The 21,583-nt window shown below is 38.5% G+C and overlaps 1 protein-coding gene across 1 annotated transcript in view; it reads left to right on the top strand.

Annotated features, from left to right (window-relative positions):
- FAM155A (family with sequence similarity 155, member A) overlaps positions 1-21,583 on the top strand; it is a 976,131-nt gene that overhangs the window by 908,084 nt on the left and 46,464 nt on the right. The window contains exon 2 of the mRNA XM_006846680.1: positions 1,081-1,252. Within this exon, the coding sequence (XP_006846743.1) occupies positions 1,081-1,252 (172 nt within the window). The remainder of the gene's footprint in view (positions 1-1,080; positions 1,253-21,583) is intronic.

Here is a 21,583-nt window from a genome sequence, read left to right as displayed (position 1 = left end):
GACTCGACGGCACATAACAACAAAGGAGCTCTGGTAGCGTAATGGTTACGAATCGGGCTGCGAACCTTAACGCCAGCGGTTCGAAACTACCAGCCGCTCCGCGGGAGAAAGATGAGACGTTCTGCTCCCGTAAAGATTTACAGCCTCGGAAACCCTGTACAGGGTCGCTATGGGTCAGAACTGACTCGACGGCACTTAACAACAACAACAATATTACCAAGCTACACACTGCATCATTGTATGTGGTGTCTATTACCAAGCTACACATTGCAACATTGTATGTGGCACATATTTACCAATCTACACGCTTCAGAATTGCATGTGGTACATAGTTCTAAGACACAGTTATTAAATGCAGTTTGCTGTAACTTAAATCTGTAGTTAGTCATCACCTCCCTGCAAATACTTTAAACAAAACTGATGTGGGACATACAGCCTCTCCCTCCTCCTGCTTCTAACCACATCATAGAATATTACATCGGATCTATGTTGGGTCTTTCTGGGCCTTCAGACAATGAGATTTTTAAAGCATTTTATGTGAGTTATTAAAATAATTGTCCATCTTTGCCTCTTGAAATTCAAGAGTGAGCTAGTGAGCTAGATGCTGGCTAGGTCCTCATTATAAAGGCCATCAGCACCATCTAGTGTTGAATGGAAGCAAAGGTGGTGGGACCGAGGCCGGGAAAGAGGAAAGATTAGTCCCTGACCTGCAGTAAATAACTAGTCATTCAGAACCTCTGTGACTGCTTTCACTTTCAGCATTTCTGCATTTGGGGGTTTGTGTGTGGGGGGGAGGGGATGCAGGTTGTACCTAAGTTGACTGTTTTCAAATAAGATACCTCAATTCAAAATCCACAATATCTTTTGTATTCTATTAAGGCTTCCATTAAATAATGTTTTGCCCATTTTGCAAGGACTTTAGCAATTGCAGCTGCTACTATGTAAATACGTTTTTCCCAAATGAGAGTTTTCTCATACTCCATGTGAAACCAAGCATGCTCCTAACAAGTAAGCACGCTCTTCTACTACACACAGAACTCTTGTCATGCCTCCATGTTTTTGGTTCTTCTCGTCTTTTAGATTGTCTACAAAGCCTGGCTGTGCTCCCAGTATTTTGAAGTCACACAGTTTAACTGCAGAAAGACAATTCCTTGCAAGCAATACTGTTTGGAGGTTCAGACAAGGTGTCCATTTATACTGCCCGACAATGATGAAGTCATCTACGGAGGACTATCCAGTTTCATCTGTACAGGTATGGTGCAAGACTGTAGTCTGTCAGTGAATCTCTCATTGTTGTTCTGTGATGTTCTGTGATGTTTGCTTCCATTGGTTTTCCTCCGACAGACACAACCTTGAAGGTATGGCTGGTAATTTTCCATGCTTTCATTAAGAGAAGCACAGAAAGCTTCTAAATGGATTTGGAACCGCTTCAGCTTTTAAGCCACGGTCTCTGTAGTGCAACGGGGACCACAATTACTTAATTTGAAAAATGATAATTATGAGGATAAAATATTAGCAATCATTAAATATGCTTCAGTGTGACTTAGAGTGGGTTGGGTTCTGCCTGCTTTGCTTTTGTCTTACATAAAGAACAATTGATGTGATCATGCCAGTAAAATTAGATCTCTTCTTCAAATTAGTAACAAGTTTATACCTCCAGGTCTATTTTTTTTTTAAGAATTCCAGTTTGCATTATCTCAAATAAGTGTTGAGAGCATAAAGAAATGTTTGCCAAAGTTGTGTGTGTGTGTGTGTGTGTGTGTGTGTGTGGTTAAAGAAACTTAATAGCAGGGCAAATACAATTCTTCTATTTCCAATTAGCAATGTTTACTTCTTTCAGCAAGTGATTCAGACTAGGCAAAATCCCAATACTTTCACTGATTTTCTGGATATTTATAAGCATTACATAATTTAGTCACAGAAGAAGATGTGAAGGCTCGGAGCAGTCTGTTTTGTAAAGGACGAAAAACAGCAAGAAGAAACTCTTTTGCTAAGATGCTGTGAGACTCAGAATTGTTGCTCTATATTATCTTTTAGTAAAAATGTGTATGATACTCTAGTACCCATAATATAACATTCTAGCTTTTAATTTATATAGGTATACAAATCTCCATAAACTATAGAGTCGTATAAAACTATTTAAATGTAACCTGAATGGAGAACTATTAGAACCCTGCTTTCATATTAGACTTTATGAAGCCCCTGTAAAACAGACATATTGAGAATGTATTAAATTATTTCCAGCTTGCTAATTGGCATACCTGCCCATTAGGTAGACTTAAGTGCTACCCGCTCTACCCTATGGCTTCTGACTCTTAATGATAAGTAATTATAAAGCAATCCTCGCAAGTGTCCCCCTAAGACCTGATGGAATATTTTCTTACACTGCCCACATTTGTGGGAAGAGCATCGACCAGAAAGTTAGCAGACATGGGCTTCAGTTCTGTTTCTCTAGCTATGCTTTCTGAGCCACTGTGGTCTCATGAGTTAATTGGCAATAGCAATATAGGCTTGCTATCAGAATTATCAATAAGGGGCAAAGTATGTCATCAGTAAGCATTAACAGATGATCTGTGAGATGTAATATGATTTGCTAATCATCTAAAATGATTCCACCTGATGTGCTACTTAGATTTTTCTTGTAGTTCTTTTTCCAGTAGAAAGAGAGAAAGGGTGTTGGGGGCAGGGTAGGGGATACTGGGAGAAAGGAAAAGGAAGGAGAGGAGGAACAAAGGATACTAATATTTTTCCTTTTAATCTGAGTCAAAATTCACCAAAGGCAACTAAGCTATCATAATGTTTACATAAGGAGCTCTGGTAGTGTAGTGGTTACGAGTCGGGCTGCTAACCTCAAGGTCAGCAGTTAGAAACTACCAGCCATTTCTATGGGAGAAAGTTGAGGCGGTCTGCTCCCGTAAAGATTTACAACTTTGGAAACTGTACAGGGTAGCTGTGGTCAGAACTGACTTCACGGCACAACACCACCACCACCAGATTTTTACATGGAACTTGCAGTAAACATGGTGTCCATGGCTTCAGTGAAATGAGTACAATTTTGTGTCAAAGTTGTCTTTGCCTTTACATGTATGTTAGTTTTTCTTGTAAAAACTCAGCAGTTTTTTATTAGGTTTTCAAAGAAGAAAATATCCCATATGAAGGGTGGAATAGTTATATTTTTTATCGCCTGCAATTTGCTGGTCTTTAGGGGCACAGGTGAGTCTCAGTAGATTCCCCTTTGTTAATGCATTTGTAGGGCTGTAAGAGTGCTGACGACAGGATTTAATCTCTGTCTACCCAGGAGGGGGAAGAGTCCACCTTATGTCTTAAATTGGTTTTGGTGTTTATTAACACAGCTCTTCCATAGTTACAACCATGTCATTAAAGATAAGTGATGTGGTATAGGGAAAGAGGAGCACATCAACTGGTTCAAAGAAAAGTATTTTCTATATTTGAAACATTCTAGGATAATCTCACCACTGAATACTGGGGAAACTGTGTCCTGGTTTGGTCTTTAGGAAGGTTAGCAGTTCGAACCCACCAGCCACTCCTTAGAATCCCTATACAGCATGGCTATGAGACAGAACTGTCTCTATGGCCCACAACAACAAAAACAACTATCCTTCACCACTCTGGGTTGCATCTGCCCTTCTTTTTTGCCATTGCACAAACATGTGCAGAATAAATTCTGAAAGCATTTTATTCTGAAGTTCTAATAAGTTATATGATGATAAAGATACCAATTTCCACGTTAATTTTCAAATTCATGACCCAGGCTTTGATGACGAAAGCTCATCACTGTTAAAAACAAGCAGGAATCATTTCCCAAGTTAGGTTCCACATGTCCTTAAGGACTTTGCCGTGAGACCTGGCCCAGGATAGACCTACCCTGATGCCAATCTTTGCTGCTGGATCATTGCTGATGAGTCCCATTGCACATCCCATAATACTCATCTTCCTGGTATTCTCTGCTTTTACCAAGATTCATCTGATGTCAGCAATAATAGCTCTTGCTCCACATCCTCTTCTGTATCCAGTTTGAATTTCTGGCAGCTCCCTGTACAGTTTCCGACATTGTAAATCTTTACAGAAGCAGAAAGCCTCATCTTTCTCCTGTGGAACGGCTAATAGTTTCTAACTGCTGCAATCATTTAAAAAAGTTATTTTCAGCAAAATTTTACTTGCAGGTGATACTGTTCGATACTTTCTGTATTTTGTAGGGTTACCTTTCTTTGGAATGGGCACACCTTTCTTTGGAATGGGCACAGCTCTTCCAGTTGGTCAGCATAAACTAGTGACACCTTCCAGTGATCTCTCAGTTTTATTAAAACATTTCAGTTGGTTTTCCATCAGTTCCAGGAGTCTTGTTTTTTGCTAATGCCTTCAGTGCAGCTTGGACTTCTTCTTTCGTATGTTGATCATGTGTCACCTCCTGCAGTGGATGAACTAATTATTCTTGGTCAGGGGTCGGGGGGCGGATTGGGTGAAGTAAGGATTTAGGGTTAGGACTGTGGCTAGGTCTAGGCTAGACCTAGGACTTTGTGTACTATAGTATAGGATTATGATTAGAACTAAGGTTGGACCAGGGGCTAAGAGTAGGACTTTGACTAGTTTTAAGGTTATGTTGTTGTTGTTAGGTGCAATTGAGTCGATACCAATGCATAGCGACCTTATGCACAACAGAATGAAATACTGCCCTATCCTGGGTCAACCTCATTATTGTTGTCATGCTTGAGCCCTTTGATGCTGCCATTTTGCCAATCCATCTCGCTGGGGGTCTTCCTCTTTTTCTCTGACCCTCCACTTTACCAAACATGATATCCTTCTCCAGTGACTGGTTCCCCCTGACAATATGTCTGAAGTATGAGAGACAAAGTTTGGCCATCCTGGCCTCCAAGGAACACTCTGGCTGCACTTCTTCCAATACAGATCTGTTGGTTCTTTTGGCAGCCCATGGCACTTTCAATATTCTCCTTCAACACCACAACGCAAATGCAGTCTTCCTTATTCACTGTCCAGCTTTAGCATGCATATGAGGTTATTGCTTATTTTTATTGCTTTATTTATTTTTACTTGAAATCTACTTGATTTCCTCTTCAATTAGAAGTTCTATATCTTTTCTTACTTTATATGTTTGTTATTGTTGCAGACTGGCATCTCTGGTTCCCTATTTTTAGTCTTGTAGGTTTGTTTGACTTTGAATATTTCTACAACTTGGTTGAATGCTGGGAGATGTTGTCATATAAGTTAATCTCACATTGCTGTCTGCTATTGTTGGTTGTCTATTTAAAGAAATCCCTTTAGTATTTTGTGTTAGCTTGGTCTAGTTTTTACAAATTCCTTTAATTTTTGTTTGTCTTGAAATAACATATTGCTATCATATTTGATGGACAATATTGCTGCATATTTGTTTCTTGGGTTGCAATTTTTTTCTTTGAAAGTTTTATATATGTCATCCCTCTGTTTTCTTACCTTCAATAAATTCTGCTGAGAAATCAGAGCTAAGTTTTACAAGTTCTGTTTAGTAGGTTGCTTTGTGCTTTTCCTGAGCTGCTCTCAAGTGTCTTTCCTTGTCTTTGGTTTTACAATAAAGTTGGACTATAATAAGTGTTGCTGATTTTCTTTTGGGGGTCTATTCTGTTTAGAGTTCGCTCAGATTCTTGATTGATGGTCTTCTTGTCTTTCATGATGTTAGAGACATTTTCTTCCAGTGACTCTTCAATAACCTTATGTTTTTGTTTGTCTTAGCCTATTCTAGAATTTCGATAAATTGTTGTGTGCCATATAAATCATATATTTTTTCAGATTTTTTTTGGTTAGTTTTTTTTTTTTCTGGTTATTATTCTAACAGATGAATATTTAGAGATTTGTCTTCAAGCTCATTAATCTGGCCTGCCATTGATTCAATTCTACTTCTCTGTCATTCTAATGTATCATATATTTCTGAAGTCTTAGGGCTAATCTTCTGATTTTCTAATTGCTGTTTTTGTATGGTTTCCAAATTTTCATTTATTTTGTCAATTTCTTCTTGTAGTGTTTTTATGAATTCTTCCAAAGTTTTGTCTGTGTTTTCCTTGATTTCATCTGCAGTTTTCCAGATAATTCTTTCAATTGTTGAAGGCACCTAAATGTCATTTTAAAAAATACCTTATCAAATAGTTTAGATACAATTTCTGGTATTATAGTTTCTGACTCTGCCTTTTGGTCACATTTGAAGTACTCTGTCTAGTTTCTTAATGAAGCTGGAATTGTATGTCATCTCCAAGATACTGTGCTTTCATTGTATTTATATGTATGTGATGATTTTATGTTGGTGTGTTTCCAGAAGCTTATTACATGTCTTCTGGTGAATGTGATAGATACCGGATGTATAAATGTACACAGTTCCTCCATTCACTGTTTATGTAGCATAGTTCAGGGAAGGGTCACGTGCCTCCAGTCAGAGATGGTATACCTGGTGCCCAAACTCAGGCAAAACAAAGACTGGGAAGGAGGGAGTGTCAGTGGCTGCTGGGCTGGCTAAGGGAATGGCCACATACCGGGCTACCAGGAGGATGTGAAGAACATGGGCGAACTGCCTCCCACTTGACGCCAACTTCCAGCCATATACTGGACCCCCGGGCTGCTGTATCAATAGCTACAGGCAAAAGTTCAAGATAGCTGTGCTGCTCCACTCTGTATGAGAGTTTGCCCCGTTTTCTTGTGTCGTCTCGCTCTTGTTCACCTTCCTCTTCTAGTCAGTACTCAATCAATCTGTCTGTCATATTCTCTGAAGCTCAGGGTTCCAGGATCACCACTCACCTCTGTTTCACTGGTCTCCCCTAGCCTTGCTGCACAGGTACCCCTCAGCACACCTGACCCTGGAGACGCTGACCAGCTCCTATTGGTACAGTGACTCTGTGTATTGTCCCTTCCATCTTCTTTTGATGCTTCCTGTATCAGTCAATATTTTTCCCAGACATTCCTTCAATATTGCAAGTCCAGGCTTGAAGGTTTTCTTCACTTTTGGTTTTCCAATCCCAGGTCTTCTTCACACATTTCATTTCAATACTTTAGGTTGCATTCTCAAATGGTACTTTCACATTTTCTTTTCAACTTTTTTACTCCATCATTTCTTCTATTTGCTCTAGTGTCTCTACATTCCAGAGCAAATTTCACTATTCAAAGGCATTCAGCAACATAGATCATGACAAATTATGGGTAACATTGCAAATAATAGGAATTCCAAAGCACTTAGTTGTGCTCTTGTGGAACCTGTACATAGACTAAGAAGTAGTTAATCAAACAGAACGGGTATAGTGAGTGCTTTCAGATCAGGAGTGGTATGTGTCAGGATTGTATCCTTTCACCACGCTTATTCAATCTCTATGCTGAGCAAAGAATCTGAGAAGCTGGGCACTATGAAGATGAACACAGCATCAGCATTGAAGGAAGATTCATTAATAACCTGCAATATGCAAATGAAATAACCTTTGCTTGCTGGAAGTGAAGAGGACATGAGGTACTTGCTGATGAAGATCAAAGAATATAGCTTCTAGAATGAATTACAACAATGTAGAAAACAAAATTCCTCATAATTGGACCAGTAAACTTTATCATGATAAATGGAGAATAGATTGAAATTGGTCAGGGTTTCGTTTTTACTTGGATCCACGCCACAATCAATGCTCATGGAAGCAGCAGTCAGGAAATGAAATGGCATATTGAACTGGGCAAAACTGCTTGTAAAAGACCTTTTTACAGTGTTAAAGAGCAAATACCTCAATTTAGGGGCTAAGGTGCACCTAACTCAAGTCATGATATTTCAATTGCCCATATGCATGTAAAAGTTGGACAATGAATAAGAAAGACTGTAGAAGAATTGATGAATTTGAGTTATGATGTTGGAGAAGAATATTGAAAACACCATGGACTGCCAGGAGAATAGACAAATTCATCTTGGAGGAAGTACAGCCAGAATGTTCTTAGGAAGGACCAGGTCCTGGAGAAAGACACCATGCTTGGTAAATAAAGTAGGAGATCAGCAAAAAGAAGGAGAACCCCACAGAGATGGATGGACACATTGGCTTCAACAATGGCCTCAACCGTAGCAACTTGAGGATGGCGCAGGACCAGGCAGTGTTTTCCTCTGTTGGTGACAAGGTTGTTGTGAGTTAGAGGTGACACAATGCGACAGATTGCTTGAAAGTCTTCATTGAATTATATGCAATGGCAATCATTAAGTACAATTCATTGCTTTTAAGAGAATCTAAGCAATTACGTTAGTCCTAATCTTGCTTCTGGAGTCCTGGTGTGGTACTGTGGGTTAATGCACTGGACTATAAAGTTGGTTTGGACCACAAGGTAGATTGTTCAAGCTCACCAGCCGCTCCTTAGAAACCCTGTATTAAGGTCACTGTGGGTCAGAACCAGCTCAACAGCACTTAACAACAACATTTTTGCTAAAGATAAAACAGCTGCAACAATACGTTGATAGGAAACTGCCCAAAGTTCAAGCTGGCTTTAGATGAGGCAGTGGAAAGAGAGATATCATTGCTCATGTCACATGGATCTATGTTTAAAATAGAGAATACAAGAAAGGTGTTTACCTGTGCTATATTGACTATTCAAAGGTTTTCAACTGTGTTGATCATGGCAAACTATGGATAATATTGTGGAACACTTAATTGTGCTCATGAGGAACCTGTACATAGACCAAGAGGCAGTCATTGAAACAGAGCAAAGGGACATTGAATGGTTTAATATTAGAAAAGGTGTGTGCCATGGTTGTATTCTTTCACCATATTTATTCAATCTGTATGCTGAGCAAATAATCCAAGAAACTGGATTATATGATGAAGAATGTGACATCAGGATTGGAGGAAGACTCATTAACAACCTGTGGTATGCAGATTATACAAACTTGCTTGCTGCAAGCAAAAAAGACTTGAAATACTTAACTGATGAAGATCATAGACCATGGTCTTCAGTATGGATTGAACCTCAGTGTAAAGAAAATAATAATCCTTATTCATCACTGGAGCAATAAATGACATTATGATAAAAGGAGAAAGGATTGAAGTTGTCAGAGACTTCATTTTGCTTAGATCAATTAGCAACACTCATAGAAGCAGCAATCAAGAAATCCAATGAGGTATTCGACCCCTCTTTAAAGTGTTCAAGAGCAAAGATGTCAGTTTGAGGACTAAGGTGCACCTGACCCAACCCATGGTAATTTCAATAGCTTCATATACTTGTGAAAGTTAGACTGTGAATAAGAACAATCATCGGAAAGCTGACACATTTGAGCTATGGTGTTGGAGGAGAACGTTAGACCGCTACAAGAACAAACCAATCTGTGTTGGAAGAAGCACAGCCAGAGTGCTCCTTAGAAGCCAGAATGGCAAAAGTTTGTTTCTTATTCTTAGAGTACATTATCTAGAGGGATTAGACCCTGAAGAAAAGCATCATACTAGGTAAAGTGGGGGGTCAGCGTAAAGAGGAAGACCCCAGATGGATAAGCACAGTGGCAGCATCTATGCGCTCAAGCGAAGCAACAATTATGAAGATGGCTCAGGATGGACAGTGTTTCTGTTGTGTGTAAGGTCTCTGTGAGTCGGAACTAACACGCCATTACCTAACAACAACAACTAATTGCTGTTTTGTTTTTCATGATTATCAGGTTTATCAGGGAAGTGAACAGGGTACAATTCAGGATCAAAACCAACTGAGGATGCAGCAGTTCTCCAGTCAGGAACGTCTCTTGACTGCCATGTTGCAGGCATGTGTCACTCTTGTCTTTGGCTTTTCAGTCACGTAGTCCCTTGGCCTCTGCCCTGCTCAAGCATTTGATACAAAGTTCTTCATCCAGTCTGTGAATGCTCAAAGGGCACATTCTTCAAGCCAGTCTCCTGCCTATAGGCACTCAGCTTTACTTAGTCCATAGGTCTAGAGCCAGAAGCTGCTCTCTCTCAGTGCCACTGCCTCTGCTGTGGTCACTGATGTTTCTATTTCTCTAGGTAGGGATCTCACTGGTCACTTATGCATTTCTTTCTTGATGGTCCTGAGATCTTCTGTCTGTACTTCTGAGATGGTGCTATGTAAACCTAGCTGGAGGTCAAAAGATCCAATCCCAGCCTTAGAGTCCTGTTACTTTATTTACATGGTCCCACTCAATCACTTGGTGGGCATTAAGAAGACTTTGGATAGAGAAACCATATCAAGTACATTCAAAGCACCACATATTCTATAAGCTTCACTGGTTTTGGCTCTCTAGAAAACCTAACCAAAGATTTGAAACTTCCTTTAAAATGCTTGATCCATCTAAACACTGTTATTTTATGTGGGAAAGCACTTTTGTAAACTTGTTGCAAAGTTTCAGTGATTTAGGAAGATGTTCGTGTGAGATTTGCTAAAAAATTGATATTAGCCCTGACCTCAAAATCATTTTTTCCATGGCACAAAAAGTATCCTTTTTGAAGATGTACTTATGTGACTAAGAGCAGTGTATTTCTGAGAGAAGCTGTCCACAGCCACCCACTCATCACAGAGACATGTGTAAACACTTTTTGTTTGGAATGAACCCGTGCATGTATGAACTGGAGCCCTGGTAACAATACTTTCTGACATATTCTTATACAATTGAACACAAAGATCATCTAATTTTAAAATGTGCAAACACTTATATCGATATTTCTCCAAAGAAGATATACAGTCAACAAGCCCATGAAAAGATTCTTATATTATTAATTATCAGAGAAATGTAAATCAAAATTACAAACCAAAATGAGATACTACTTCATACATGTTGTTGTTAAGTTCATCCAGAAGTTCTGACTTGTATTAACCCTGTATAGGGTTTCTGAGGAGCAACTGGTGAGTTTGAACTACCTACCTTGCAGTTAGCAGTCCAGTGCTTATTGCTTATTGTTTTTTAATTCAGTAAATGGTTTTATTTATGTTATTTATCCTAAAAATGACAAAAGTTTATTATCACGCTTTGTAGGACTAGACAGAGTTTTTCTCAAACTCATTATATATAATTGTAGCGATCTTCGTACTATTTGAAATTATGCCCTATTTTCAGCTTCCAGAGATTCCCCTCTTGGGAGTCTTGGTGTAGCGCCGTAGGATAAGCATTCAGCTACAATGTCACTTTGAACCACTAGGTCAGTGGTTCAAATTCATCAGCCGCTCCTTGGAAACCCTATACAGGCTCACTGTGAGTTGGAACAGACTCAACGGCACTTAACAATAACAACATAGATCCCCTCTTAGATGCATTAGGGATTATTCACTTACTTCTTTTGTCAACCTCTAAATGTATTCAGTAAGCACATTACTGCAGATGGTCCTTTGCCAGGCACTGCTCAGTGATGTTCCAGTCTGTTCAAGGTGATTTTGCTGAGTGACTATGGGGATTACTTTCTCTTAAAGAGATTTTTCATCTGGTGTTTTATCGATATAAAATCCTAGAAAACCCAGTTCTGTCCCCCACTGCTTTTATTTGACATATACCGATAGCGCCGATTCATAGCAACATTGTATATGGTTTCCGATGAGCCACTGGTTGGATTTGAACCACCCACTTTGTGATCAGTGGTCCAGTGCTAGTCTGACAGTGCCAAGTCTTAGATTACCTATAATCTACAGAAGAGTGAATCTCAGCCTTGAAAAATGTTGAGTCATTTGGAAGGTTCAGAACAACAACAACAAAAATTCCTCTAAAAAATCAGGTGTAATGTACAATTTTTTCTCCCTATTGTGGCACCGTGGGATGAAGCTCTGGGCTTCAAGGTCAGTTTAGATGACAAGGTGAGTAGTTCAAACTCACCATTCGCTCCTTGGAAACCCTAGACAGGGTCATTATGACTTGGAACTGACTCGACAGCACTTAGTAATAGGAACAAGAATTTTTAATTTTACTAACTGTTAATACAGTCAACAGTTAGTGCCTCAGTTTGGTACAAAGCAGACATTATTTTCCTATGTCCTGAATTTAAATGTTTAGATTAATAGTATTTGACTGTCTTCTGCTTTGTGTGCCTACACTCTTTAGTCAGTGAAGCCATGAAAACACAAATGTTTGAGAGCACACCTGCATTGCTGCACAAAGTCTTTGATTCCAGGATAATACCTAATGTTCTCTGGATGTCAAAAGGCCTCCATGGATACTCACTTCTGATTGTAGGAGACAGAGGAAGGATGAGCTACTTGAGATCTCTCTTAGTTTTCCTGTAAAAGACTAGATCTGACACATTACCGGAAGAGTGTTTGAAAAATTAATTGCAGAGAAATTCTGAAGTGTCTTCAGGGTGAAACCTGTCATTTAATGTTAGGAATTGCAGAGCTACGAGTTTTCAAAGTGGTTTTGTTTGCAAAGCTTAGTTCTCATAATGAGAGTCTTTCCGAGATCCTCCTCTGTCAAACCCATCATGAGGATAATGATGTGGGTTTCCTTTTCTGCACTCCCTCTTCTTATTCAGGAGTTCCCGAGAGAAATCCTTGATTGCTTACCTGCAACAGGGAACCCATATGAAGAAAACAGAAGTAGCAGAGTATCGCAGACTGTAGTGCGGTGGTAACAAACATTATGGAAATTACCATTTGATTGATAGATAAAGTAGACTTGATGTGATTTAGTGCTGTATTTTTCATAGAGAAATTATCTGAAGGAAAAGAAAGTAAAAGTTGGTCTGCCGAGTGTTACTGACAATGGAGATAAAACATATTTGGAGAATTATATGTAAATTCAGCATTCCATTTTTTTAAGCTGTGACAAGAAGATGGTTATGTTTCTGTCGCTTGGGAAAATACTGTGGGCTGCTGCTATTAAGTTATCTTGACAAGCCTGATGATGATGCACGATGGAGGATTTGAGCCACCTTGTGGCCATGTTGTGCTACTACAGGATATGTTAAAGGATGCATTGCTGTCTGCAGGCAAAAGGACTAAATATTCCAATGAGAGACATTGTTGTTGTTAAGTGCCAATGAATTGACTCCAAATCACAGCGGCTCTGTATAAACCCTCTGGGAGTTTAAACCAAGGACCTTGCAGTTGGTTAGCGGTCCAGGACTTATCCTACAGCGCCATAAATGATAGAGATAGAAGGCAGAACATGCTATGATATGCATATTGATCTGATAAGAATTACATTTTTTAATTATTTGTGTCTCTAATTCATCTGTGAAAGTTTTAAACCTGAGAGCGGAAACATTTCCAAAATCCAATTGTTGATATTACTATTGAATTGGTGAAGATTTTTAAAAAGATTTTCTAAATACAGGAGTATCTTCACTTTTTTTAAAAAAAATCTGCTTCCCATAGATGTTAATTTACACATTGCTCCTCTTCTTAATTTCTATATGTCCCATGTATCAATATATTTCATAATATAAAAACATAGATATTTTGTTCTTTATAAAAGAAATTTAAACTGCCCCTTAAATTATAAGAATAGTATCATTTAATGTTATGTAAAATCTTTTGAGTATATGAAAATATTTAATACGTATATCAAAAGTTAAGGCCAAAAAGAAATGTAAAGGGCTAAGATAGCCAAAATAAAAGAAATAAATGGGAAAGTAAGTAATAAATAAATAAACACACAAAATATAGTAACTTCCTGTGTTTGAAATTTAGGAAAGATGTGTGCCCGAGCTGTATTCTTTCACCATACTGAATAAGTATGAGCAATTAATATTTGCTGAGCAAATAATCTTTTGAGTATATCAAATAATCTTTTGATATTTATAAACAATCTTTTAATATTAGCCTTCCATTAAAACAGTGTACTTTTTGAGGTTCATTCAAAGTCCTATCTTTAGATCTGAGTTCAGATCACAAATACTTAGGACTGTTTACTCTGACTTCCATCTTTGTATAGAATTGCAAAAGTTCTAGTTTGCATTTGGCAAGAAAGCACAATGTAGGGAAACAGCATTTGGGTAGAAGTTAGGCTACCTGAATTCTTCTAGTAGCTAGGAATTTTGGAAAGTCATGTTCACTATGTTTCAGTTTCCTAGTCTATAAATATAAGATCACAGGATTTAGCCTTCCAGAATACATAGTCCCCTGGGTTGCTGAGAACCGCATCCCAGTTAGTAGAGAATGTGTCTGGCCCAGTATGATTCTGCTTGCAGGCAGGTCAAGTGTTATATGGCTTTAGAATTGACTGCAGATTTCACTCTTGGCTTGGTGGAGAGAGATGATTTGAAGGTAGGGAGACATCTGACTCCAGTACATCCCAAACGATCCTTGCTAGAGCACCAGGAAGAGCTTGTGGATAAACTCATCCACTTCCAGAAAGGCTGATAGAACTGATCGTACTTTCAACATCCTGCTTATGCAGACAAACTTTGGGGAAATTCTAACATAGTTCAAGTTTTCTCTCGGCATTGCATCTCTGTACTTTGCCTGATCCAAGAGCAGAAATGAAAACGAGCATGGACAAACCTATTCCTGACCTTTCACACAGACAGGAGATGATCAGTCTCTGGAACGATCCCACCTCGATCTCAGGATGAGCGTCAAGGTTGCCAGCTCCAGCAAGCCATGTCCAACTGAGACACTGGTCAGTTACTGAGCTGTCATCTTGCAGCTGAGTACTCTAGATGCGCTGTGCATAAAGCTTGTTCACCATCCCTCACTGGTGCCATCTAGGAAAAATCTCAGTGACAGTAACCCACAATTGTCTGTTAACCATCCAGAAGTAACACAGACTTTTTTCTGGCAGATGTGCTTAGTCCTCTCTGAATTATCTAGGAAGGACATCACCTTTGCACTAGCTAAGACTTTGAAGGCTTCTAGAATAGAGGGGATAGGCCTACCATATGGAAAGCTGCGTAGGCTAGTCTGTACTTAGGAGAGACTGAACCAAAACATTCAGTGGCCATCCCAAAGCAAGAAGAATGGCAGCAACACGTCATGCTTTATCACCACTCCCGCTTGGAGTTACATGTAAATGATAAAACTCAGAAGAATTTACAGTATAGTAGCAGACAAAGCTTTAAGCCAAAGGAAGAAATTTAATTTTGGAATTTCAGCTTAGAAAGGATAATTTGGGCAAAGAGAAATTTCCCACAAGTGAAATATTATACAAAAAAGGTATTTACCTACTCTAACTGCAATTAAACTATGTTTGCTAAGCATTTATTCTTATTTTGTAGCTGTGCCGGGCACCGAGCCTTCATGAACATTGCAGATGATCTCAAATAGTTCTAGATTCAGTCACGTTTAGAGCAAGCTGGAATTACAGAAGCCATGCAGCCCAATGTTTCTTTAACACAGCAGTACATAGCATCAACCATCTCTTCCTCCCCTCCACCAAAGACCCTGTGATTGCAAACACCAGAACAGACCCACAGTGACTGACAGCCCAGTGTTTCTACTTCCTGTGGAAGAGGAAGACAGCTAGGCCATCCTGAATTTAGCCTGTAGGCAAATGTTTCATTACACTGTAGTAGAGCTGGAGAAAGCCAGTCAGTGGGTAAAGTTGGGGATGAGAGTCTCTGCTCCCTCGCTGCATGCAGTTTTGAATAGTGCAATAAATTTGCCTTCATTTCAAAACATCATATTAAAAATGAAAGTTACCAATATTTTGTAGTATAGATTTTTTTGTAGTTAAATATAGAAAGAACTTTTTTAGTGTTCTCTAGAAAACTTTATGCTTAGATGACTAACTTTTTCAGATAGATTTGTAAGCAAACTTTTAGATTTCATGTTCACACGCACACAAATATATGATTATAAAGAGAAAGAGTCAAAGTTTCTAAACTGCATAAGTAAGCAGTATTGTGAAATGACATGACCTGCCTCTAGCCACTTCTGAGTCCTTGCGTTTTGTATTTCTGTAACCCAGACACATAAATGTTTGTGTTTCATGAAGAAAAAATGTATTAAGGACGTTTTAACACAGAAAATGAGCCAATTTTTTCTCAATTGTGAAATCCTGTCCTGTTAGTGTTTGGGGTTTAAATTGGTGGATGGGATTATCACTGTCATAAATTAGAATTCATCAGGTAATCATAATGTCTAGTCTTCACAAAAAAGATTATTAGAATATATCTTCAGTGTGTGCTTTTCTTCAAATCAGTAAAATTTAGAGGCTGAGGTTTTATACCCATCATGCTGCCATCATTAAAAATAATTTAAACATTTACTTTGGAAATACTTTGCACATTTTACAGCATACTCTTTGTGCTTTGGGAAGATTATCTAAATGTGTATGTGTATCTACACACATATATAAATATAGCACTATATTTGAGTATATATAGTCCACATATTACTTATAGTTTATACAAGTTGGTTCTGATTTATAACAATCCTGTTTCCAAAGATTAAAATCTTCACAGGAGCAGAAAGCTACAGATTGGCTGGTGGATTTGAACCACTCTCCCCAATGTATACATCAAACTTATAAAAGATAATTTCCATGTTGTTGTATATATACATATAATTTAAGTATCTAAATGTTATGAGTATATGTTGTTGTTGTTATGTACCGTGGAGTCGGTTCCGACTCACAGCGACCCTGTACAGGGTTTCCGAGGCTATAAATCTTTATGGGAGCAGAAAGCCTCATCTTTCTCCCACGGAACTGCTGGTAGTTTCAAACTGCTAACCTTACAGTTCACAGCCCAATTCGTAACCACTACGCTACCAGAGCTGCTTATAGGTAATAAAAATAGGTACTATTTTAGTATTAAAAATGTAATACCTAGTTTTTAACGTGACTTCAAAATTTACTTTGCAGGCAGTTCCAAAAACAGATTGAATCCAGTGATGGAACAGTGGGAAAACTTGAAAACTCAAACTCTATTTCCATATAAAATTTCTGTTTTAGGAAAACAATTTATTACCTCTATTGTCTTACTGGAGTCATACTGTGGTACTGAATGATAAACAGTGGGACCACAAGGTTGGTTTGAACCAAAAGGTTGGTGGTTCAAACCACCACTACTCCTTGGAAACCCTACACAGGGTCACTATGAGTTGAAACTGACTCATTGGTGCTTAATAATAATAATAATAATAATAATATTGATTGTGTTGCTTTTTAGTTCCAAATGTAGTATACTATTTTTTTTACACAAATTTATACTGTTAAAATAGTAATCAAGATCAGTCATGGAGAAACTGAAAATTCAGTTTCCACCATAGACAGATACAATTACTCGTACTAAGTGTAGGATTCCTTGTAATGGTCAAGACTATCTGTCAATCACAGCTCTTTCCTTCTGACCAGGGTGGAGGATTTGTTAGTGTTGACTTAAAAGAACAGTAACCATGACTACCAGACCTCAGTCTTTCCTTGTGAAGTGAAAGTATCTGCAAAAGGGCAAAGCGTCCAATTTCCATTCATTGGAAATACATACTGCAAATTAAAATAACTCAAAACGCAATCGCAAGAATTGTCCCAAGATACGGTCTACTTCCTATTGTAGAATACATTCTTGTTACATAGATGTTTTTAAAATGTATAATCTTTTTCATGATAATGAAGAAACAAAGACTACTAATCTTTTTAAGGTGCATGTTTAATATGTGCATGTATGTAAATACAGTCAAAACTTTTATCAAAAAGTGTGTTTTTTAAAGGTCAGTTTCAGCAAAGAGATACAAAGCTAAAACAATATTCAATAGTTGTCTTTTCTCTTGCAATTCACAATCCACTTAAAAGTTTATCATTAGGATTCTCAATGATTCTGTACATTAGTAGCAACCAAATCACGTGACCACACTAGCCTTACTTGAACTAAATCAGTTGATATTAAACACACAGGGTACATAATATAAGAGACAAAAGAGTACAAATTCAGTTGAGTTGTTCACTCCAACTGACAACAACTTTTAAGAGTTACCAATTTATCATAGTTCTTTTAATCAGTCCTTGATTGATGGTCATTAAAGTTATTTCCAGTCTTCCTTTTTTATAATCAGCCTGGTAAAAATATTTTTTTATTGATTCAGTATTTCCTATACATGTAAATTCATTTGTAGCAATACTGTACCAAGAAATGGGAGTAGAGTTGCTGAATCAAAGAATCTGTACTTTTGGCATCTGGAAGATATTTACCACACAACCCATTCTTGACTTTGATCTTGCCCCTTTCATACTGCCCTCGGAGCCTTATGAACGTGCCTCACCTCCTTACCATGGCTTAATGTGCCCATTGCTGGCTCCTCCCGCTTCATTGATCAACACTTCCCGTTTGGATCAAAGACTTCAAATACCTTTCAACCTGTGTGCTTGGCACACTCATCCCTCAAATCTTCACCTGGCTAATTCCCAAGCATCTCTCAGGTGGCACACATTAGGGGGCCTTCCCTCATCATCCCCAACTCTGAGTTAGAAGCATATGTTCCCTATACATGTAAATATACTCTAGACTCACTGAGGTATATTTTAATCCTTTGTCTACATGTCTGTCTTCTTCCTGTTTTATGGGATACAGTAGGAATTTTCTTATTCATGACTATACCCCTTCTATCTGGACATGTGTGTGTTCTATCTTTCTACTATTTCTAATCTGACTTTTGTAACATTTTCATGGTGTTGGAAGACAATATATAGTTAAATGTTATTGTTGTTAAGTGCCGTTAAGTTGGTTGCAACTCAGTGCAACTCTGTACAGGGTTTCTGAGGAGCTGGTGGGTTTAAACCATCGGCCTTGCAGTTTGGAAGTTCAATGCTTATCCTAGAATGCCACACAAGCAGAGTTATACAGTGCTTCAAAAAATGCCTGGCACAGTTTGTGCTCTATAAACAATATTAACTAAAAAAATGGAAGGGACAAAGGATGGAAGAAAGAGGAGAAAGGAAGGAGGGAGAAAGGAAGAAAGATCAAAGAATTTGTGGAGCAGATATTTGAATCAAAGGTGCACCCCCAGGTAGGAATTGTAACTTGTGGAAGGCAGGCTTGTAGAAGTAGTGCCCTGAAAGGCCGCAGGTACCTTCCACCTACATATATCATTGTCTCCCAGTGGTAGTGAGAGGAATCACGTAAAAGGAGCCAAGGGTATATATAGTTTAACAAACCACTAAATAAGCAAAGCAGTCTTTCATTTTAGATCCCTTTCAATTTTCTTCACCTTGCATTTCACCCCTCCTGCCACATGCACTATGTTGTTGAGTGCTGTTGAGTTGGTTCTGATCCATAGCGATCCTGTATAGGGTTTCCTATGAGCAGCTGGTGAGTTAGAACCACCAACCTTGCAGTTCAAACTAACTTTGCAGTCCAGCTTATTAACCCACTGCGCCACACCAAGACTCCATATAGGGGTTCAGTATATTGGATGCAGATCATTATCACGGGACTCAGTACAACATGAAATGTTTGGATTGTATTTTTTTTTTTAAATATAATAAATTATGTGACATACTACCTTGTGGGATTTACAATTTAACTGGTTACCCCAAAATGAACAATACTTAGCAATTTTAGGATGAAACAGACACATTCAATCATACTTGCTCAAGAACTGAATAATAACTAACTCCTATATGAAGACAAATTTTGTGCACTTCAAGTTTCAGAGGATTAGCGGGCTGGAAATTAAAGGGAATTTCAAAAGCGATGAGAGAGCTCAGCTGGGAGGATGTAGAGGGTAATATTGATGTGGAGAAAGTAATAATGAAGATGAAAGAGTATTGGCATTACAGATCACTATTTATTATAAAATAGAATGGCTTTTGTAAATGTCATAAATATCCCTGTGAAGAAATCTCGAACCACAATCCATTCCTAGTGCTTCTGTTATAAAATACTCATTATAAATAGGGAGAAATTTGTAAGAATAAATGCAGTAAATATACATAAAACCCAAAGCCCACTGTCATTGATTTCTATTCACAGTAACAATGTAGGACAGAGTAGAACTTCTCCACAGGGTTTCCCAACTCTGCATCTTCACAAGAACAGACAGCCTTGTCTGTCTCCTGCAGAGTGGATTGTGGGTTTGAACCCCTGACCCACGCCACCACCTGGGCTTCTTCAAATGTATATCCAAATGTATTTTTCTTCCTTACAATATACAACATATTAGTATGTTTTATGCCCATTCTTCCAAAAGTTGTTTTCCTGCATTTTCACTGATTCAGTAAACATTTCCTAAAGACCCACTGTATTAATTTTCTGTTCATGCCTGAAAACATTGTAATAACTTAATAGCTGATAGCAAAAAAATTTGATTATCTGTGCTCACAAAGCTAAAATCAAAGTGTCTGCAGGTTGTGTTCCATTTCAGGGATGTGAGGGGAAGATCTGTTTTCCTAGCATTTAGATTGTTGACAAAATATTGTTCCTTGGTCTTGCAGGATCGAGGTCCCTATCTTTTTGTTGGCTGTAAACTGAGGATCAGTCTCTGATTCTAGACGCCACCTATGATCCTTGTTTCATGGCCAACTTCCTCTACCTTCAAAGCCAACAATGGCTGCGCTAGTCCTTCCAAAATCTCAGCTCTCTGACCCAATCTTTTGCCTTTTACTTCAGGTTTTAATTCCTCAGGTGAATAGACTGAGCCTAGTTGGACAATTAAGGATGGTTGGAGTTGATAGTTGCCAGGAGTAGATTCCTACTCATGAAAGCGACCCCATGTGGCCCCGCTATGTGCAGAGTAGAACTATAAGCCACTACATTGTCTAAACTGTGACCTTTCAGAAGCAAATAACCGGACCTGCCCTCCGAGGCACCGCTGTGATAATCTCACTATTTAAGGTCAACTGATTAGGAAGCGAAATTCTAACTACACCCTTAACTTTGGGCCATATAAGGTAACATATTTAGAGTTTTCAGGATTAGGACATGACCATCTGTTAGAGGGTCATAATTATGCCTACAATGATACTGAAGGAGGAAGTCCAAGGTGCATTGAAGGAACTGGCCAAGAACAAGGCACCAGGAATTGATGGAATAAAAATTGAAATCAATCATTTATCTCTGCCAAGAAATTTTGAAGACAACTATCTGGCCAACTGATTGGAAGAGATCCGTATTTGTGTTCATTCCAAAGAGAGGTGACCCAATGGAATGCGGAAATTATCGGACAATCTCTTTGATATCCCATGTGAGTAAAGTTTTACTAAAGGTAATACAGAAATGGCTGAAAGCATACATTGACAGAGAACTTGCATAGGTTCAAGCTGGATTCAGAAGTGGCCGTGGGGCGAGGGATATCACTGCTAATGTCCGTGGATCTTGGCTGAAAGCAGAGAATATCAGAAAGATGTTTACCTGTGCTTTACTGACTACACAAAGGCTTTCGATTGTGTGGATTATGACAAACTATGGATAACACTGCGAAGTCTGAGTATTCTGGAACACTTAATTGTGCTCACGAGTAACCTGGACCTGGACCAAGAGGCAGTTGTTTGAACAAAACATGGGAACACTGAATGTTTTAAAATTAAGAAAGGTGTGTGACAAGGTTTTATTCTTTCACCATACTTATTCAATCTGTATGCTTAGCAAATAATCGGAGACGCTGGGTTCTATGAATTAAAACGTGACATCAGGATTGGAGGAAGACTCATTAACAACCTGCGATATGCAGATGATACAACCTTGCTTGCTGAAAGTGAAGAGGACTTGAAACATTTACT

This window comes from Chrysochloris asiatica, unplaced genomic scaffold (genome assembly GCF_000296735.1).
Source record: "Chrysochloris asiatica unplaced genomic scaffold, ChrAsi1.0 scaffold00029, whole genome shotgun sequence".
NCBI lineage: Eukaryota > Metazoa > Chordata > Mammalia > Afrosoricida > Chrysochloridae > Chrysochloris > Chrysochloris asiatica.
The sequence above is the reverse complement of the archived record's forward strand: the minus strand, read 5'-3'. Positions and strand labels throughout refer to the sequence as shown.